The sequence below is a fragment of the Dendrobates tinctorius genome, unplaced genomic scaffold (assembly GCF_039654945.1).
Source record: "Dendrobates tinctorius isolate UK_male_01 unplaced genomic scaffold, ASM3965494v1 ptg000107l, whole genome shotgun sequence".
NCBI lineage: Eukaryota > Metazoa > Chordata > Amphibia > Anura > Dendrobatidae > Dendrobates > Dendrobates tinctorius.
Window position 1 is genome coordinate 22,441,208 of NW_027361775.1, and position 21,370 is coordinate 22,462,577.

At 44.8% G+C, this 21,370-nt stretch overlaps 1 protein-coding gene across 4 annotated transcripts in view; it reads right to left on the bottom strand.

Annotated features, from left to right (window-relative positions):
• The window catches only part of VWA5B2 (von Willebrand factor A domain containing 5B2), a 60,874-nt gene that overhangs the window by 28,015 nt on the left and 11,489 nt on the right, over positions 1-21,370 (bottom strand). For 3 of the 4 annotated variants that reach the window (XM_073589246.1, XM_073589245.1, XM_073589247.1), the window contains exons 4-6: positions 20,177-20,408; positions 10,351-10,544; positions 9,907-10,038 (exon numbers count right to left, since the gene is read on the bottom strand). In XM_073589246.1, the coding sequence (XP_073445347.1) occupies positions 9,907-10,038; positions 10,351-10,544; positions 20,177-20,408 (558 nt within the window). The remainder of the gene's footprint in view (positions 1-9,906; positions 10,039-10,350; positions 10,545-20,176; positions 20,409-21,370) is intronic. The other variant, XM_073589248.1, reaches the window with a different exon arrangement.

Below are 21,370 nucleotides of genomic sequence, written 5' to 3' on the forward strand. Positions count from 1 at the left end.
AGATGCTCGGGTGCTAACCAAGTGACTTCAACATGCTGGAATAATATATTTTAGTCCCCGCGGCTGCATTTCTCGCGGCTGCTTGTTAGGCAATACACCTGCATGCATAGTGGCTGTCGAACAGCCTTGAGACAGGCAGCCGCGGGGACTCAAACATATTATTCGAGCACGCTGAAGCCACTCGGTTAGCATACGAGCATGCTCAGATAACAGATAACCTGAAAAGGGTCAGGTAAGTATCGGAAAGGAAGCAGAAAGGGAATGAGGAGTTGAGCAATATTGTCTTCTATTCTATTTAAACCAATCTAAGCCCTTTAAAATTTAGATGGTTGTCCAGCAGGAAAAAAGAAGATTTAGCAATGTGATCTGCTAGAATGCATTAAAATATCATAATGGATCTAATAGAATACCCCGTTGATCACGTAAAACCAAACGCTTTGATGCCAATAAGAAAAGAGACCTACATAACTGTGGTTACACCCTTTGGTTACCTTGCTCCAATTACAGTTAACATGGTCTAATACAGCCTTCTTCAACTTTTATGCCATGCCAATTATTTCAGAGACAGTGGCGTCAGATAGGAAGAATATATGACACTAGATGTAGACTTGGTTTGTCGCTGTTAGTGTTCTCATCTTTATACATTTGCTCTTGCAAAGTACACAGAAGGTCAGATCATTTTATTCATATCAAATAAAGATATGCACTTTTCAGCTAGACACTGTTGGTGAGGACAAACATCTATTTAAAAAGCAACTAAGCATTTACCTTAATGCTCTAATAAATTAAAATAAAATCATAAAACATGACATTTTAATTATTTTTTAATGCAAGAGACTGTATGCCAAGCTACCATATCATAGATGTAAATCCATCAAATTAGGGCTCAATGTTACAAACATCATTGCGACTGTTCTGTCTCTGACATTTAATTAATAATCCCTGATTATTCTGCTTGTTAATGTTTACAGTGTTTTCTGGCTCCATCTAGTGACCAGAGTCATAACCGCAGTGTTATTGTGTGTTTTACTTTCACTTTGCTATTTCCCTCCGTTTGCAGTGCATTCTGGTAAGGTTGCAATGCATCCTGGTAGTCCTTTGCAAAGGATTATGGTTAGTTCAGCCCCCATTTTCCTTCCAGTCCACTTTTTTCCTTCTGCCTGCATTCAGGAAGCATCTCATTTCTCTTCTCCCCTTGTGACAGCATCGCTGGTATGTGTTTATGTTCCCTGTAACCAATTCCTGTCTCATACTAGCCTGCTTAGTTAGTTCTCTCCTGGTTAGCTACTAGTGCAGATGTTGATTTACATTGTATTATGTATATTTGAATCCCTGATGAACCCAGTACTTATTGTATGCACATATGTTTTTGTTTGTAGTTTCACCGCGCCAATATACCATCACGTTCAATAAAGCACAGATTCAACCAACAGTCTCCTTATTGGACCCCGGTATAGCGGTTTAGCTGCCTGTGCAGCTACATGAAGTCTGCTTCATTTAGTGAGGACAGAACAGTGACTATACAAAACTTACACAATCACCTATACAAGCAAGCAATATATGATCAAAAACTTCATGATTATTTATAAATTTATAAAACCACAATATTGCATAAAGGCAGGGGCAGATTATAATGAGGGCAATCTGGGCTACTGCCCAGGGCCTGAAATTCTTAAGGGCGAATTAACAGTCACTTGCTGTTTAAATGTCTTAATGTCATAGTCATTAGCAATTGCGGCATTTATAAGGCTAGGAGATGGAGGGGGCTCCCTCTCTTACCCGATCAACACTCCTGTGATCATTTGTCACACCAGTCGGAGGTCAAATAATGACATCCAGATCCAGTGTCGGACTAGGGTGCCAAGGGCCCACCAGTAACCAACTAAAGGGCTCCACTTTCAACTACATGCAAATGTGACATTATCCTCAATCACAAATTTATGTAACAAAGAACTGAGTAGACTGTTAAAAGGAACCTGTCAGCAGGATTGTGCATAGTAACCTACACACAGTGCCAGGTCGGTGCTGTTATACTGATTAAAATGATACCTTGGCTGATGAACTCCATCTTGTGGTTGTTTCTTTTCAGTTTGTAGTTAATGAGATTCTCGTGTCCTAATGCAGGGCTGGTGTCTGTGGTGCTCTGATTATATATTCATAATACAGACTGCTGACAGGTCACTGATCCCTCACTGACCTGTCCCCTAGTTTGCATAATGAATATCTGTATATACTTTAAAAAAAAACAAAAAAAAAAAATACAACCTTCTGCAGGCAGTTGCCGACCGTGGCACCTGGAAATGGCGCCCGCCGCACGTGCACACTAGCTATCGGTGTAGCTGTGATCCGACAGCTGCTACTGCGCAAGCGCCAGCGACGCCATCTTACTGGAGAAGAAAAAAAAATCCTTTTTTTTTTTATTAACTAATTTGGCGTCTCAAACATCGGAGTAAAAAAAAGCTATAAAAAAAATGTTGTGTCCCCAAAAATGGTACCAATAAAAACTCCAACTCATCCCGCAAAAAAAAACAAGCCATTACTCTGCTGGCAGAAAAATAAAAAAATTATAGCTCTCAAATTATGGTGATGCAAAAAAAAACATTTTTGGGTGTGCAATAGTAGCAAAAGATAAATAAAATAAACAATATAAATATGGTATCACTGTAATCGTACTGACCTGAAGAATAAAGTCATCTCATCACTTATATACCGCAAGGTCAGGGCCGCACCTATAATGAGGCCATTTGAGTGAGCTGCTCAAGCGGCAGGCAGCAGGGGGCGGCATTATGCGCTCTGCTACCAGCAGCACCTACAATTTAGCCTGCACGCTGGTGCTGCTGGTAGCGTGCAAAGGCTTGTAAGTGATGAGATCACAGGAGGGAAGGAGTCAGGGCCCCCGATCATGTGACCCCTGACTCCTCCCCTCCTGTGACCTCATCACAGGTCCTGTGCGCATCAGCTTCTATCTTTATAGAATCTTTCTCTGTTCTTTCTCTAATCTTTCTTTTTTTCTCTCTCTGTTCTTTCTTTCCTCTCTCTTCTTTCTCTCTGTTCTTTCCCCTTTCTTTCTCTCGCTGATCTTTCTTTTTCTTTCTCTGTTCTCTCTCTCTCTCTGTTCTCTTTCCCCCTCATTCTTTCTTTCTCTTGTTCTGTTCTTTCTTTCCTCTCTTTCTCTCTCTGTTCTTTTTCTCTGTGTTCTTTCTTTCCCATCTTTCTCTCTCTGTTCTTTCTTTCCCCTCTCTTTCTCTCTCCCTCTCTGTTCTTTCTTTCTCCTCTTTCTTTTTTTCTCTCTCTCGCTGTTCTTTTTCTTTTTTCTCTGTTCTTTCTTTCTTTCCCCTATTTCTTTCTCTCTGTTCTTTCTTTCCCCCTCTTTCTTTCTCTCTCTGTTCTTTCTCTCTTTATTTCCCCTCTTTCTCTCTGTAATCTTTCTATCTTTCTCTCTGTTTTTTCTCTGTTCTCTTTCTTCCCCTCTTTCTTTGTATTCTCTCTCTCTGTGTTCTCTCTGTTCTTTCCCCTCTTTCTCTCTCTGTTTTCTCTCTCCCTGTCTGTTCTTTCTTTCCCCTCTTTCTTTTTTTTTCCTCTCTCTGTTCTTTTTATCTGTCCCCTCTTTCTTTCTCTCTGTTCTTTATTTCCCCTTTCTTTCCCCTCTTTCTTTTTCTTTATCTCTGTTCTTTCTTGCTTTCCCCTATTTTTTTCTCTCTCCCTCTCTGTTCTTTCTTTCCCCTCTTTTTTCTCTCTCGCTGTTCTTTTTTTCTGTTCCCTCTTTTTTTTCTCTCTGTTCTTTCTTTTTCTCTCTTTTTCTTTCTTCTTTCTTTCTCTGTGTTCTTTCTTTCCCTCCTTTCTTTCGCTCTTTTCTTTCCTTCTCTCTCTCTGTTCTTTCTTTCTTTTCCTCAGTACCAGTCAGTGTGCCCACAGTACCGGTAGAATAAGAGGGGTAGGAAACTAGGTGGCACTGGTCACATTGAGCCTTTCATACTTTTAACTGGTGTATAATCATATGCCCTGAGCACCCCCATAAAGTGGGCCAGCCCCAGACAATAGGGTACAAACAAATCACTATTACTATCAGTCCAAGTGGACAATTATATTCGTAAAGTTAATGATGTCCCTGTGCCAAGCAGTGCGGAGGATCAGAATACACTGAGGAGACCAGAGCAGCGGGGTATGGTGAGAAGAATGATATGGGGCCCATTATGCTGTATGAAGAAATATATGGGGCCCAATATACTGTATAGAGCATTATATGGGGCCCATAATACTGTATGGAGCATTATGTGGGGATAAGGGATGACTTTGTTTGTTGTGGATCTGACCGCTGGGACCCCCATGATACTGGGAAAAGTAGCTTTGAAGAGCACCATGTAAATGGAGCTGTGGTCAATCATATGCACTGTGGTGCCATTCACATGTGGCTCTTCAAATAACCAAGATGAGTGATGAGGGGACGACAAAGTATAGCAAAAATTCACTGATTGGGGCTGATGAGTGCTATAGTTTGTGGGCTGGTGGGATTTGTGTGGCAGGGCTGCTTTTTGGTCCCAGTCCAGCCCTGTGCCAGGCCTATTATTGCCATTAATGATCCTTGTTCTGGATACTTCTGTGTTGTTCTTGTATGTGCGTGTGATGGCGCTGACATCCTTGTGTTTGGACACCTTTTTTTTACTATTTATCTAAATCAAAATGTCCACTATTGTACTCAGTTTTACAATATAGATATAAAAATTTACTTTGTTTGCAGGCGGGGGGGGGGGGGGCGTCATTTTGCTGTTCGCCTCAGGCAGCAGAGAGGCTAGGTTCACCCCTGCACAAGGTCAATAGCATCAAATAAATAAATAAAACCATTTCTTGAACTGCTGTTGATTTGTTCCTTCTGTGTCTCAAAATGTCAATAAGACTCGGCTCACATTGATCCTGTGCTCTGCGCTGAGCATGTAGATCAGGGTTTAGGTGTAAATCTGTGAAAAATGTGACTCACACTTGCCTGCCTATGTAATGGGTTAGTTTTAGTTAGGTTATTTACCTCGTTAAGGGTTATATTGTTTGAAAAGAGTAAAACTGTATAATTAATGCTCTGTAATTCTACATACAGACTTGTACCTCAAAATTTGAACATGTCTTGCTTCTGTATTGCTGTAATCTCTCTTTATTAATAAAATAAAGAATTACAAAAAAAAAAATGTGACTCACACAAAATCCCCTACGGAACATTCTCTATAATGAGGCAGATGAAGTCATTTTGGACTGTCTGAGCTATGATAGGTGGTTTCCATCTTCTTAGACTGGTTTCACATTAGCGTTTTTTAGCACAGCGCATCGTGCGCTTCCATGCGGCATGCTCCCCTATGTTTAACATGGGGGTGCATGGTCTAGCGTTTGCACGCGTTTGTGTGCACATGCTTTTTTTTTTAGTGTGCGCCTAGGCGCGCCGGACACAAACTGTTGCATTTTTGGTCCGTCCAACCTGTGTCAAAAAAACGCATGCGCACGGAATGCGCCAAAAAATCACATTACAGTCTATGGGATCGCAGGCGTGCGTATAGACATGCGCACGCCTGCGTTTAAAATTGCATGCGTTTTAAGAGTTAACATGACTAGAAACTGGTTAAAACGCATGCGCCTAAATAAAGCAAGTGCATGCAAATCGCATGATGCGTTTTTTGCATGCGTTTCTATTGCCCATGAAGCGTAGCGCTAAAAACGCTAATGTGAAACTAGCCTTAGACATGCACAAAAGCGCGGTCTGTCACAATTTTGTGCTCCTCTGAAAAGAAGTACACTGTAGAACAGAGGCCAGACGAAGTCCAGATTAATGCTGCTGCCTCATTAGTGAATGGCTGAGTCAGATGTTTCATCTGAAGGATGCATTTCAAAAATTTAGATCAAACCCTGATGTAAGTGCTCAGCAAAGTGCACAGGATAAATATGAACTGATCCAAAATGTCCTGTACCCCAAAATGCTAGTAATAAAAGCTTCAACTAAGCCCACAAAAAAACAAGTTCCCATTTAGGTCTGTTCTCTGTTAAATGAAATGTAGGAGGAATTCTACATTACTGGCATGCCAAAGGCTCTATAAAAGTGCAGTAGACCCCCCCCCCCCAAGATGAAATACAGTGATATCAGGGCTCCCAAATCCAAATACAGTGTTCCTAAACTGCCGTTAGTGACAACATGTTTGGCATTAGCGAGGAGAGCCTATTTAATTTACAGTGTACAACTCCAAAAGCACAATCTGGGTACAATGTAATGGACACTACAATGATTGATTGTTTTTTTTGTACTTTTTACATACATGGGGCTCCCCCTTTTAAAGTGAACCTGTCAGCGTGATTTTTCTAAGTAACCTACAGACACTGTCAGGTTGGCAGTATTAAACTTAATAAAATGATACCTGGGGTAAAGAAATCCGTCTTGTGGTTCTTGTGTTATCAGTGTTAGAAGTTTGAAGCTAATAAGATTGTTCATGCTTCCGGGAGGACTGGAGGAAGAGTCTTATCTTCCTATTCTATCCTGCTAGAAGCCAGAGAAACCAAGGAGAGACATGCTAAGTACCCTATGTTATTTACATGTACTATCACTATTTACTTACTGCAGGGCATTTGATTGTTTTGTTTTTATCCTAGGTTCTGTCACCTTTGTGTTAAAAGATATACAAGTTCCAGTCACATAGAGTGGAGTAGAAACATACCAAAAGCATTTAGACAGTCAAATAACTATCTATTAACAACAAATAACTGCAAAGATGCCTAAAGACTAGATAAGTTGTGGCGGAGAGGACTCTGGTTTTGAAGGTAGGTTTGATGGCCAGTTACTTTGATTGCCCACAAGTCTTAGACAAATAACATGCAAAACACAAGACAAGAGAATAATAAGGGAACGATAATAGAAAGATGCCCCAGGGAATATTTTACTCATTTGGGTCCAGTGAAGCAGAAAAGAGCCATGCCATAATTCTTACACTGCCCCTCTGTGAAGAGTGAGGGAGGCACACATCATGCAGCAGTCTACCAAGTATAGAGCAGTTCATAACCTGAGCTGTGCTATTGAAGTGTATGGTGGAGAGGAGCAAATCAAAAATAACAATTAGGCTAAGTCCACAGCACCACACTGCTGGCCCACCCATGAGATAAGTCATCAAGATCTGATCGGAAGGGATGCAACACTCAGCAACCTCCCATCCCCCGTGGATCAGTAGGTCTTGGTGACGGCTACAAGTGCTCAGTTGCAAAGCAGCACAACAAAGCTCCGTGAATGGTGTAGTGGCCACAGCCAAGTATTGCACATCTGCCCCTATTCAAAACAATAGGAAGCGATTGGGTAGTACCTGGCCACTCTACTGTTGACGAAGCTGTGTAGTTTTGCTCCACAACTGAGCACTTGTGGACACTGTTGGCATTGTGAACAGCTGATCAATGGGGGTGCCAGGTTTTGCACCCCATGATCAGATATTGATGTCCTTTCCTGAGGATAGGAGAAGGATTTCAGCAGGGAGTTCAATGAAAGCATTCTCAAATGTTTTCTTCAGTCGAGGTTCAAAACAGATCCAATCCTGGTTTTGGCCAAATGTTACATTAAAAAAAAACAGACCTCTATACTGTAGTCCATTTTAACCCCTTAATGACCGGAGCTTTTTTTTTTCGTTTTCATTTTTCGCTCCCCTTTCCAGAGACATAACTTTTTTATTTTTCCGTCAATATGGCCATGTGAGAGGGCTTATTTTTTGCAATGCTCAGATCGCCTATATGTAGCAGAAATACAGCACTGCTATGAGCGCCGACCATAGGGTGACGCTCATAGCAATCTGCCGGCAACAACCATAGAGGTTTCTATGAGACTTCTAGTTGTCATGGCAACGCGTCGCTGACCCCCGATCATGTGACGGGTGTAGGCGATGCGATCATTTCCGGCAGGGCGCCGGAAGTACTAGTTAAATGCCCGCTGTCAGAGTTTGACAGTGGGATTTAACTAGTTAATAGGCGCGGGCACATGTCAGCTGTTTATAACAGCTGACATGTTACGGCTTTGAGGTGGGCTCACCGCCGGAGCCTACCTCAAAGCAGGGGATACCGACCGCTGATGTACTATCCCGTCACCGGTCGGAAAGGGGTTAAAAAAAAGAAGGTACAAGTCCTTACACAGCACCATTGATTACTGGGCATTCTCCACCATTTTGACATTTTATGTGTGTATGGATTTTGTAAAGATTGCAAGTATACCAAGTACAATTCCTACACTATTACATAGAAAGAACAATTACATAAGGATAGCACAATACAACATTGAAGAGGACTTTTCACTGGATTCTTTAATTTAAACGGAGTACCTCCACCAATTCGTTCTGGAACAGTTTTTCTTTTTCTTCTGTGCCCCTCCTTTCAAAGTTCTGCCACCGATAATAAAGGTGCAAATTGTACCTGCAAACAACTAGGTGAAAACCAATTGAAAGAGGTAATCCATTTAAACTAAAAAAAAATCCAGCGAGAGGTCCTTACATAACATTAGAAATGTGAATAAAAATATAATAATGGGGTAGGTTTGATACCGGAACTAAAGTCAGTATCAAAGTCCTCTGTTTAAAGAACATTCAAAATATCATGATCAAACTGCTTGACAGCAAGAAAGATACCAGTGAAATTGAAATTTATTGCAGCGAATATCAGTCATTTGGTTATCTTGTTTCCTACTCTGTGAAGCAAAGGTTCCGTACTGATACATGTAGTTGATCTTCCCATCAAAATGCTTCCAAGAAGAGCAGCCATAGATAGTTTAAAACTGTAAAAACACTTTGTGCCCTAGTCATTACTGCATTTATCTCTTTAGTTTGTTTAGAATTTGGTGATTTTAGCCAGTTTTTGTTTTGTGCCAATTTCTTCTTTTAAATTTGCACTTTTTTTAACTCTATTTTATAAGTTCACCCATTTTGTTTTTTGTTGTTGTTTTATTTAGGTTTGCCATTGTGGGCAGGATTTGAAGTTTCCAGTTGTTTTCAGCCAATATATTTATTACGAATTAAATAAAAAGCCACAACATTCTTGAGCAAATGTGCTACAGCTTTCCCTGGAGTGATTTTGTATATGCCCACATTTTTCATATATAATCTTGAAATATTCAACTTTTTTATCTAAAAAGGCAAAAAAAAACTAAAGAATTTTTTTGCAAAGGCAAGAAATGCTTTTAACCATTTGCATCATTATGAAGACAAAAAAATAAAAAGGTCTTAAAAAAATACAAATGATGAACTGCCTCTAATAGTCAAGTCATACTAACAAAGTGTAAGAAACCACCCCTTCAAAACAAGAAAATGTAAAAATTTGCAGCACATCCAGCATCCTGCCCTGCCCAGAGATTTGCCAATTCTGCTTTTTCCTGGGCATGACAGTTTTATACTGTGGTCAACTGCTATCCGTAACTTGTTGAAGCATTTTGATGGGCACATCAACTACATGTATTAATAACTGTCCACTTTTTAACAGAGTAAGGCCAGGATCACACATGTGAGGAATACGGCCGAGTCTCGCATATTAATACCCGGTACTGCCGCCGGCACTCGGGAGCGGAGTGTTCGGCCGCATATCAATACATGGAGCCGCACGCTCCGCTCCTGAGTGCCGGCGGAAGTGACGGGTATTAACATGCGAGACTCGGCCATATTCCTCACATGTGTGATCCTGGCCTAAGATAGAGATAGGAACCAAACTTTAAGGAATGATCATTTCTCCTGTCATGTAACCCATGCTGCAAAACGTTTGGTTTGGTTTGGTTCGTAGGTGGATTTTTTGGAATCTTTGTTGGTGTAGAGTGACATTATAAATGTGGTTTTAAAAATGAAATATTTTAGCAGAATTGCAACTTTATTACTAGTTCATTATCTTTACGTCTTGACGTTACAATGTTTTCTCACTATTTACCACTGGGATGTAGGATAATTTCAAGAGGCCGGTCACAATTGTACTGTTCAGCCAAGCTGATCCAAACAGAGGAGGCAGAGACCGCAAAAGGACTAGCATCAGCACGAAGAGCATGTGATGGGCTCTCTATACCTGAAAAATAGTGAAGACTGATATTACCGCATGATTAAGCATTTCACAGCTCTGCATAATTATATCTGCAACATCTGTGTTGCAGTTTTCACTTAAAATAGAAGTAGCAATACTTTGCTAGATCTGATGAATTACGGATCCATAAGAACCACAATAACGTAAATGTGAAAGACCCCATTATTGACCATATTTCTAATTGTTTTGATAGCAAGGACAGCATTGCATGAATTGAATTCTTGCCAGAATTGTCAATGAATGCAGTGTTACATAGCTATATACTATTATATACATATAACTTTTTTTTTTACTTGCCTGCCAAAAGACATGGACCCTGGACCTGCAGACGAAAACTGAAGTGATAACGTTGTGGATTGGTGGCCAATCCAGTGAGGGCTGTGGAAAGTGATTTAGTATTTGTGGAAATCAGTGTCTGGGGTGGAGAGTCTGCTAACAACACCCAAGGAGTGGTCCCTGTCCCACTCACACCACCAAAACAACTGGCAGAACTGTAAGACATGGAATAAACAGGCATGATCCAACATGCATGACCAATCTAATAATCATGTGCGTCCTGAAGTTAAATAACTGCAAACATGCAAAATATTTTAAACACAATAGACTAAATTATTATTTAAGGTACCAGAAGACTTTCACCATGTCGCCAAAAAACACAAAAAAATAAAATTGTGTGTGCAATTTTAGATACAAAACTCAGAGTTATTGACGTTATATATGAAAATTATAGGGTGTGGTATTTGGCAAAGCGCTCAGGTAGCTCTTGGCATGTCTTTGTCTATTAGGTTATACTGTATACTGTAAAGTTGATGTATTGGAATAAAAAGGAGTATGTATTTTGAGGCCAAATTTCAAATGCAAGACTTGGCAAGTGTTACGATTACATTAGTAGAACAGTATTAGACTGACATAGCTAGGGAATAATAAAATCTGCCTAGTCAAGAACAGTTTTAAACTTTTCAATGCCTGACGATTTTAGTTTATGCGCTTTTGTATTTTTTATCTCCTCCTTTTAAGAGCCATAACTTTTTTTTTTATTTTTCAGTAGACATTGCTGACTAGGGCTTATTTTTTTGAGGGATGAGTTAGCAGTTTTTAATAACACCATTCACTTTACAATATGAAAAAAGGGAAAAATTCCACTCACTGGTGAAATGGTAAAGAGAAAAAAAATTCTACTATTGTTTGGTTTTAAACTGGGAAATCTGCATCACCTGGCCAATCCTAATGATGATGAACAAACTGAACAAGCCATAACCCTAACGGGCTAACTAAGGTCTGTAAACTTGGTCAAAGTTATCTGGGCACACAAATATCCAAGGGTGCCCATACCTTAGCATCGGTCCATTATCATTGTTGTAATTTTTTTTAAATTAAAAAAATTACTATATTTTTTTTGGGCCTAAAAAGAAATATGTCATCTTTAACTTTACCTCTTTTAGAGGTCATATCATCTTCAATTTGTGTGGATTTTCCCACAAACAAAAGTTAATTTTAATTAATAGATCTTGGAATAATAGTAACTTCCACAATTGGATGTGTTAAATAAAATGTTCCTGTGCTGAGAAAATCTTATAAATTTGCCCCTGCTGTGTACTGTGTAATGGCCGTGTCTGACCGTACAGGAACATGATCTGATCATACAACAGCTCCTTGTCGGGTGAGAGGTGGGAAAGAGAGCATATTGACAGGGCAGCACGGGATCACAGCTGACTATTTCTTTGAAGTAAAACATTCTTTAAAAACAGGCAGGGAAATGTTTTACCTAACAAAAAGAATCAGCTGTGATCCCTTGCTGTTATGTTTGTATCCTTTCTTTCGATTCCTTCCCTGCCCTGGAGCTGTGGTATGATCAGACTATGCCCCTGTACGGTCAGACACAGCCATTACCGCACACAGCAGGGGCACATTTATCAGATTATCTCAGCACAGGAACATTTTATTTAAACACATCCAATTCTGGAATTATTATTACAAACAAATTAACTTTTGTTCGTGGGAAAACCCCTTTAACTGTTCACAATAACAGTAATTTTGACCAGGGGTGCCCAAACTTATAGTATATATAGTGTAACTGATATTCTATGATGTCCAGCCCTGGATTCAGCTACATAGGAAGATTAAGATGGCAGTCATGGGTGCCTTCAGCAGGCATTTGCCCCATTAAAAAGAAAATACAAAAAAAATACACATATTTGATATTACTGCGTTCATAAAAGTCTGATTAAAATATAAAATAAATTAATCAGATCAGTAAACGGCATAATGAGAAAAAGGATGGAACCGCCAGAATTACCTTTTTTTTTACCACCACAACATTGCAATAAGAGGTGGTCAAAACATTGTATCTACCCCAAAATGGTAATCAGTGAATACGTCTGCTCAGGGAGCAAATAATAAGCTCTCACACAGACCCATAACCCAAAAAAAAGAAAACATTACGAGTCTCGGAAAATGGCAACACAAGAAAGGTTTTTTATTCTATTTTTTATGAATTTACAATTTTTTTCACCACTATGGATGTTTGGTATCTGTGTACTCATACCAACTGGGAGAATCATATTGCCAGGTCAGTTTTAGGCTGCGTTCAAACGTCGCTTTTTTTCGTGTTTTCGCAGCGGTTTTTAACTCACGTTTTTGCCGCGAAAACGCAAGTAAACAGCATCCCATGCATTCCTATGGGATTCCGCAATGCTGTGCTAATGCTGCGGATTTTCCCGCGGCAAAATCCGCAGCATGCTCATTAATTTTTAGGAATCGTGGAGATTCTGCCCACATAGGGCAGAATGTTTGTATGTTCTCCCCGTGTTTGCGTGGGTTTCCTCCGGGTACTCCGGTTTCCTCCCACACTCCAAAGACATACTGATAGGGAATTTAGATTGTGAGCCCCATTGGGGACAGCGATGAAAATGTGTGTAAAGCGCTGCGGAATATGTTAGCGCTATATAAAAATAAAGATTATTATTATTATTATTATTGTTCTGCTTACTTTCCGCATGTGGCTGTGCCCACTATGCGAAAAGTAAGCAGAACATTTGCGGATGGTACCCACGGTCCGGAGGAGAGGAGATTGTCCTCCAGACTGTGGGTACCATATCCCTGTAAAAAATAGAATAAAAAAAATCGGGCTATATTCACGTTCCGGCGTCCCACGCAGCCTTCTTGGGCTTCAGCGATGTTCCCTTTCCCAGTAATGCCTTGTGAGACCTTTGATGATGTCACGGTCTCGCGATATTGTAGTGGTCCCTATTCCTCGCGAGATCGCTACAGTATCGCAAGACCGCGATGTCATCAAAGGTCTCGCAAGGCATTACTGGGAACGGGAGCATCGCTGAGGCCCGGGAAGGCTGCGCAGGACGCCGGAAGGTGAACATAACCAGATTTTTTATTTTTTTTAATGATTTTTAACATTAGATCTTTTTACTACTGATGCTGTATAGGCAGCCTCAATAGTAAAAAGTTGGTCACACTCATCAAACACTATGTTTGACGAGTGTGACCAACCTGTCACTCAGTTCTCCAAGCGATGCTACAGATCGCTTGGAAAACGCTAGTATTCTCCAAGCTAATTACGCTTGCAAATCGCTAGTTTTTCCGCGGGAATTTAAAATGTGATTTTCCCGCGGAATGGAATTCTGGAATACCCGTGGAAGTTACTGCGGGAATTCCGCAACATGTGCACATAGCCTTACATATAGTGAACATGGTAAATAAAAAAAATAATTATGGAATTGCACTATTTTTTTGCAATTTTAAGCACTTGGATTTTTTTTTTCTCGCTTTCAAGTGCATCACATGATAAAATTAATGGTGTTGTTCAAAAGTACAATTTGTCTTGCAAAAAACAAGCCCTCATATGGCTATACAGACAAAAAAAATAAAAGTTATGGCTCTTGGAAGAAGGGGAGGAAAAAAGAAACACTGGAAAAAAAAAAAAGAAAATGAACTATGGCAAAATAGTGGACTATTTAGTATTCCCTGCAGTAATAAAACAGGATTTTTTGGGTTGCTTACCGTAAAATCTGTTTCTCGGAGCCTTCATTGGGGGACACAGAGACCATGGGTGTATGCTGCTGCCACTAGGAGGCTGACACTATGCACAAAAAAAGGTTAGCTCCTCCTCCGCAGTGTACACCCCACCGACCGGCAGGAAGTTCCTCAGTTAGTGAGAAAGCAGTAGGAGAAGTAACAGAATAGATTGAAAGCAGAACAAACAACTCAACTGTAACAAACCGACAAACATAAGAACAGGAGTTGTAGAACATGGGAGGGTGCTGTGTCCCCCAATGAAGGCTCCGAGAAACAGATTTTACGGTAAGCAACCCAAAAAATCCTGTTTTCTCGTTCGCCTTATTGGGGGACACAGAGACCATGGGACGTCCCAAAGCAGTCCCTGGGGTGGGAAACAAACTTCCATCAGGCCAGTGGACTCGCCACCGCAGCCTGCAGAATCCTTCTACATAGGCTGGCGTCCGCCGAAGCGTAGGTGTGGACCATGTAGAATTTCACAAAGGTGTGAACCGATGACCACGTTGCAGCATTGCAAAGCTGCAGCACGGAAGCTCTGTGGCGCACCGCCCAGGAGGCACCCACCGCCCGGGTAGAGTGCGCTCTGATCCCTGGAGGGGCCACTCGATGCTTGACCCGGTATGCCTCCAAAATTGCCGATCTGATCCAGCGCGCAATAGTGGCCTTTGAGGCTGGGTGATGAACAGAGAGTCTGACTTCCACAAGGAAGTCGTCCGGGCTAGATAGACTCTCAATGCCCTGACTAGGTCCAGCTTGTCCAAAGACCGCTCCCGAGGGTGAGCTGGGCTCGGGCAGAAGGATGGCAGAACAATGTCCTCATTGAGGTGAAACGAAGATACCACCTTCGGAAGAAAAGAGGGCGGAGGCCGCAGAACTACCTTGTCCTGATGAAGGACCAAAAAAGGAGAGCGGCAAGAAAGTACCGCTAATTCCGACACGCGCCGGATGGAGGTAATGGCCACCAGAAAGGCCACTTTCCAAGAAAGGAGGGAAAGGGAAACGTCCCTGAGAGGTTCAAAAGGAGGACCCTGCAGAACCTGAAGAACCAAATTAAGATCCCAAGGATCCACGGGAGCTCGGTACGGAGGAACCGTGTGAGCCACACCCTGGAGGAAGGTTTTGACCTGGGGCCGGGAGGCCAGCATTTCTGAAATAAAATGGACAGTGCCGAAACTTGACCCTTCAAGGAACTGAGAGCAAGCCCCGCATCCAGCCCTGCCTGAAGAAACGCTAGAATAGAAGGGAGCGAAAAAACCAAGGGCGCGATGTCATTGGCCTCACACCAGGAGAAATAGGCTTTCCAAGTACGGTAATAGATCTTCGAAGAAGAAGGCTTTCTGGCGCGGATCATGGTATGAATTACCCGATCAGAGATTCCTGCCCGTCTCAAAACCTCGGTCTCAACAGCCACGCCGTTAAATTGAGCGACCGAGAATTGGGGTGGCAAATCGGGCCTTGAGACAGCAGATCTGCCCGTCGGGAAGCTTCCAGGGGGCGTCCGCGAGAAGGTTGACAATGTCTGCGAATCAAGACCTTCTGGGCCAATTCGGGGCGATGAGGATGACTGGAATCCCCTCTGCTTTGATTTTCTTCAACAACTTGGGAAGAGGCAGAGGAGGGAACAGGTAGGGGAGCACGAACTGTGACCAAGGGACGGCCAGAGCGTCGGCGCCCACTGCCAGAGGGTCCCGAGACCTGGACACGAATTGTGGTACTTTCCTGTTGAGGCGAGATGCCATGAGGTCTACATCCGGGGTTCCCCACCGACGGCAGAGCAGATGAAACACCTCCGGATGTAGGGACCATTACCCTGCCGCGAGACCCTCGCGGCTGAGGAAATCGGCGGCCCAGTTGTCCACGCCGGGAATGTGAACCGCGGAAATCGTTGGAACAAAGGTCTCTGCCCATTGAAGAATTCTGGACACTTCCGCCAGGGCTGAGACACTCAGTGTCCCCCCTTGGCGGTTGATATATGCCACCGCTGTGGCATTGTCTGTCTGAATCCTGACAGGCAGGCCCTTGAGGCGCCTTTCCCAGTGGACGAGAGCTAGATGGATCGCCCGTATCTCTAGGACATTGATCTGCAGAGCTGATTCCTGAGTCGACCATCGACCCTGAACAGTGTGATTGCGGAACACTGCACCCCAGCCGATGAGGCTGGCGTCCGTAGTGACAATCTGCCAGTGAACGGGAAAAGACCGCCCCAAGAGAATGAGGGGAGACGTCAACCACCAGTTGAGAGACCGCCTGATGCGGCAGTAAAGGCGAACCGGACGATCCAGAGACAGAGCCGACCTGTTCCACCTGGACAAAATGGCCTGCTGGAGTGGCCTGGCGTGAAATTGGGCAAAGGGAACTGCCTCTATCGCCGCCACCATCTTCCCCAGGACCCTCATGGCTGACCTGAGGGATGGAAATCGTGTGATCTGTAATGATCGCACGCCCTGCTGCAGGGAAAGAATCTTGTCTTGTGGGAGAAATACCCTTGACCGACGAGTGTCGAACAGAAGGCCCAGAAACACAAGGCGTTGAGTAGGGACCAGACAGGAATTTTCCCGGTTGACGATCCACCCAAAACTGGACAGGGTGTCTAGAACGATCGCCACACTTAGGCGGGCCTGTTGAAAGGAGGGGGCCTTGATCAGGATATCGTCGAGGTACGGAAAAAGAACGAGACCTCTGATCCTCAACAAGGCCATCAACGCCGCCATAATCTTCGTGAAGACTCTGGGAGCGGTGGCGAGCCCGAAAGGAAGCGCGACGAACTGGTAATGTTCGTGAAGAATCGCAAACCGCAGGAACTTCTGATGTCCGGGAAATATGGGCACATGTAGATAGGCATCTTGGATGTCTATGGAACCCATGAATTCCTGCTCCTCCATGGAAGCAATTACCGAGCGAACTGACTCCATCCGGAAGTGGCGAAGGCGAACTCTCTTGTTGAGTAACTTGAGATCCAAGATGGGTCGAACTGTCCCGTCCTTTTTCGGCACCACAAACAGGTTTGAATAAAACCCTGTGAAGCGTTCCGATTCGGGAACGGGCACAATCACCCCGGAACTGAGAAGAGAGGCGATGGCCGAACCGAACCCCTGGACCAAGGCCGGATCCCTCGGCGGACGGGATTGTAAGAAACGATCCCGTGGAAGAGAAATGAACTCTATTTTGTATCCTGTTGATACAACCTCTCTGACCCAAGCGTCCTCTACTGAGGCGAGCCAGACGTCGCTGAAGAAGAGAAGTCGACCTCCCAATTGGAAGGGACCCACGGGAGACCGATGGTAGTCATGCGGACGTAGACCGTCCAGATCTAGATCTGGACGGTCTTCCCTGGGAAGAGTGGGACCGCCAGGACGGAGTGGGCCTGAAGGAAACCTTCTTTCTTTCCTGACGTGCCTGTGGCCTTTGCTGGTTGGAAGGGTTTTCCGCCGTATTGAAACGGCGGAAAGTCCGACAGGGACGAAACTGACGCCTTGGAGGAGGTCTGCGAGGCTTGGAGGGGAGAAGAGAACTCGTACCTCCGGTAGCGTCCTTAATAATCTGATCCAATTGTGATCCGAAGAGACGCACTCCCTGAAAAGGCAGATTGGTCAGAGACTTTTTAGAGGACAAGTCCGCCTGCCAGGCCTTGAGCCAAATTGTACGTCGGATTGCCACGATGTTACTTGACGCCTGAACTGCGCAAGATGCGGCATCCAAGGAGGCAGAAAGCAGATAATCCCCCGCATGGGAAATCTGATTGGCGAGATCGGCCAAATGCTCTGGTCGTGCCTTATCCAGAATGCCCTGCCGAAGGTCATCTGCCCAAGTGGATATGGCCTTTGCTGCCCAAGAAGAAACAAAGACTGGACATACCGCTGCTGATGCCGCTTCGAAGGCAGATTTTGCTAGAGATTCTATGATCCTATCATTAGAATCTTTTAGCGACGCCACACCTGACAGCGGAAGGACCGTATTATTAGAAAGTCTGGACACGGGAGGGTCCACCGAGGGAGAAGCGGCCCAGTTGTCCGTGAGCTCTTTAGCAAACGGGTACAGCACGCCGAGACGCTTTCCTCCTTGAAAGCGTCTGGTCGGATCTTCTCTCTCCTTTGTAAAAATCTTTCCAAACTCAGAATGGAAGGGAAACACCCTGGATGGTGTTTCCGCCCGTCTGGACGAAACCTCCTGATCTGAGGATTTCGCAGGGGCGTCAGCGATGTCAAAGGTATGGTGAATCGCGGCAATGAGGTTTTGCACCGTAACCTTCATGTTCGCATCCTGGTCCGAATCCAGCTCTAAGACCCCTTCCGATTCCGAAAGCGCTTCGCCTGACTCGAGGGAGGAGGCCCGAGAGGGAGACTGCTGGGGACTATGGGGTGAGGTAGGACGAGGGGAGGACTCCGCCTGGAGGTCCTGCCGGGGCCTCTTGCGACTGCCGCTGGCTGGCTCAGATGGGACGTCCTGAGACGTGCTGGGTCCCGCCGAAGCTCCCAAGGGCAACTTGTCCAGAACGGCTACTAGGGACTGAGACACCTTGATGAGGTCTGCAACTGACTGTGATTGAGAGGAGGCCCAACCCGGCATGGGGGGCTCACTCGCCCCTGGGGCTATGGATGGCTCCTGAGCGGCGTCGGGCTGGACGCAGAGCGGGTACAATTAGACTTAGCGTTGGACATAGTGAAAAGAGAGGCAGTGCCGGCTGGTTGGGGGACAGAAGGCAGAGAAGGGTGTCAGTCTGCAGGTGCAGAGCTACTCACGGTCCGGTGTCCCCAAGGGCGACGCTCTCTGATCTGGCTGCAGGATGAGGCAAGGCCAATCCGGCTGAAAAAAGGCCCAGCGACCGAAATCCGGCAGGGACTGAGGTCCGGCTGGCAGGCTGAGAAGATGGCGACCACCAGGGAAAGGGCGCGCTGCCAGAGGGAGAAGAAGGGCGGAGCTCGCCGCAGAGATCCCCTTAGCACCGCCCGCTGTCCAATAGCAGGCTGGTGTGAGGCAAGGGGGCTGGGAAGGCCTAGGACGGGCGGGAGAGAAGCCCGCTTAGAAGAAAGGGGCAGGGGGCGTGGCCGCGACGCAGCGGTAGGCCCGAGATGAAGCCGGGGCCTAAATTAATAGCGCCGGCCGCCTGTCAGCAGGGGGTCGGCGCGGAAGATGCGCCGCAACACCGGGCCGCAACCCCGGGCCGCGTCCCTGCTTCCCACAGCCCGACCCCTGTATACCCCTGCCGGGATGAAGAAGAAACGGGGGGGGGGGGGGGCGCAGAACAAGGCCCGAAAGAAAAGGGGCCTTCATGGATGCGGCGACCGTGGGGAGAAGCGGGCGCGCAGGCCCTACCGTGGTCCCCTGGCGACCGCCTTAGGATGAAAATGCCGGGGGACCGCTAGATCGCATACTCACCCAGGCCGGGGGCCACAATAAAGGTACCTGAGAATCCCACGCTGTCTGTCGTCTTTATGGAATCCACGCCTCGTCCAACCGTCAGGCTCTGGTAGGCGAGATGGTGGGAGGCGGGGGGCAAGGACCGTCCGTATAGCTGGCACGCACCTGTGCGAGGCTCCTGGTCCTGCCGCGGAGACCTATGAGGATACGGGGTGGCAGTACACGCCGTACTCATAGTCTCTTTGTGGGAGTACGGATGTGACTGTTCACTCCGTATCCCTCCGAAACCTGTAAAGGAACGACGCACGACGAGGTAGATAGGGGTCTAATAAAAGACCCGTGTCCACCTCCTACTGACACTAAGCTAAACTGAGGAACTTCCTGCCGGTCGGTGGGGTGTACACTGCGGAGGAGGAGCTAACCTTTTTTTGTGCATAGTGTCAGCCTCCTAGTGGCAGCAGCATACACCCATGGTCTCTGTGTCCCCCAATAAGGCGAACGAGAAATATTGCTTTGTTGAATTTAAAGCTTGTGGGGGATCTTTACAATGTGAAAGTTTATGTTGTTTCAGGATATATTGTACATGTGCTTTGGATATAATAATCAGAACACAAAACTTTTCAATAAATAAAAAAATAAAGTTGGTGCATAATGCAGCATGCAAAACAGAATCCAAATATATACAGTGATTTACACCATTTAAACCAATGCCCCAGTACACAGAACGCACAATCACCATGAGCACAACCTGTCGTCACACAGACCATCCTCGTGCACGTTTGGATCCCCTGGATTTGGTGCCAAGGGGGTGAGGCTTGAGTTGAGGGTCACACGTACAGCACCCCCAGGAAGTGTTTGCAGCTCTCTGCTAGTTTGCAGAGTTACACTGACTACTGCGGAGGGATGTACAGATCCCACACAAAGCATAAACACTTTGTGTGCCGTGTCAGCATCTAAAACAATGTGTCCTAAAAATAGGGAAAAGAAAGAAAGATCAGCTGTATGAGGATTACAGGAGCAAAAACTACACTAAATGTTAGTGAAATAGGTTTTTCGCTTAAAGGGCGTAGTACAAAGTTTAGCAATTAACTCGTATCCATAAGATAGGGGATAACTTCCCGACTGTTGGGGATCCGACCTTCAGGACCCCTAATGATCCCAAGAATTGGGGCTTGAAGAGCCCATTGTGAATGGAGCTGTGATCAATCATGCGCCCGTCTGCTCCATTCATTCTTAATGGGAGTGCGAAAAGAGTAGTTGAACACTGTCTTTGGCTATCTCCAGTAGTCCCATAGACAATGAATAGAGCGTCAGTGCGCATAAATCGACCACTATTGCATTTACACCGGGCTTTTAAGAGTCCCGATTCTCGTGATCAGTGAGGGTCCCCAGTGGTCAGAAAGAATCTAAAATACAAAATGGAGCCACTTTGAAGGTTAACAAGTTAAAGTAGATAAAAAAAGACTGTCTGCAAGATCTGGTTACACAGGGGTTGCTTGTAGTATATAACCACAGCCACTCATAGGTCACCATTAGAGCTGCAGACAAAAAAACACAAGTATATATTGTAAGCAAGATGGTATGCAACATTATACAGTATATACTGTAGATGAACTGTTGCAAATGTCAAATCAGGCATTTTCTTTTCCAGCGGGGTGCAACAGTAAGGCTGTGTGCCCACGTTGCGTTTTTTAAGCGTTTCCATTGCGTTTTTCCCGCAGCGGAAACGCTTAAAAAAAAAAGCATCCCCATGCATTCCTATGGGATTCCGCAGTTGCTGCGCCCATGCTGCGGATTTTTTTGCTGCGGAATTGCATAGCGGTAAAATCCGCAGCATGTCCATTCTTACTGCGGAATCGCGGCGATTATACCATGCGTAAAGTGAGCGCTTGATGTGCGGATGGTACCCAGGGTCTGGATGAGAGGAGAC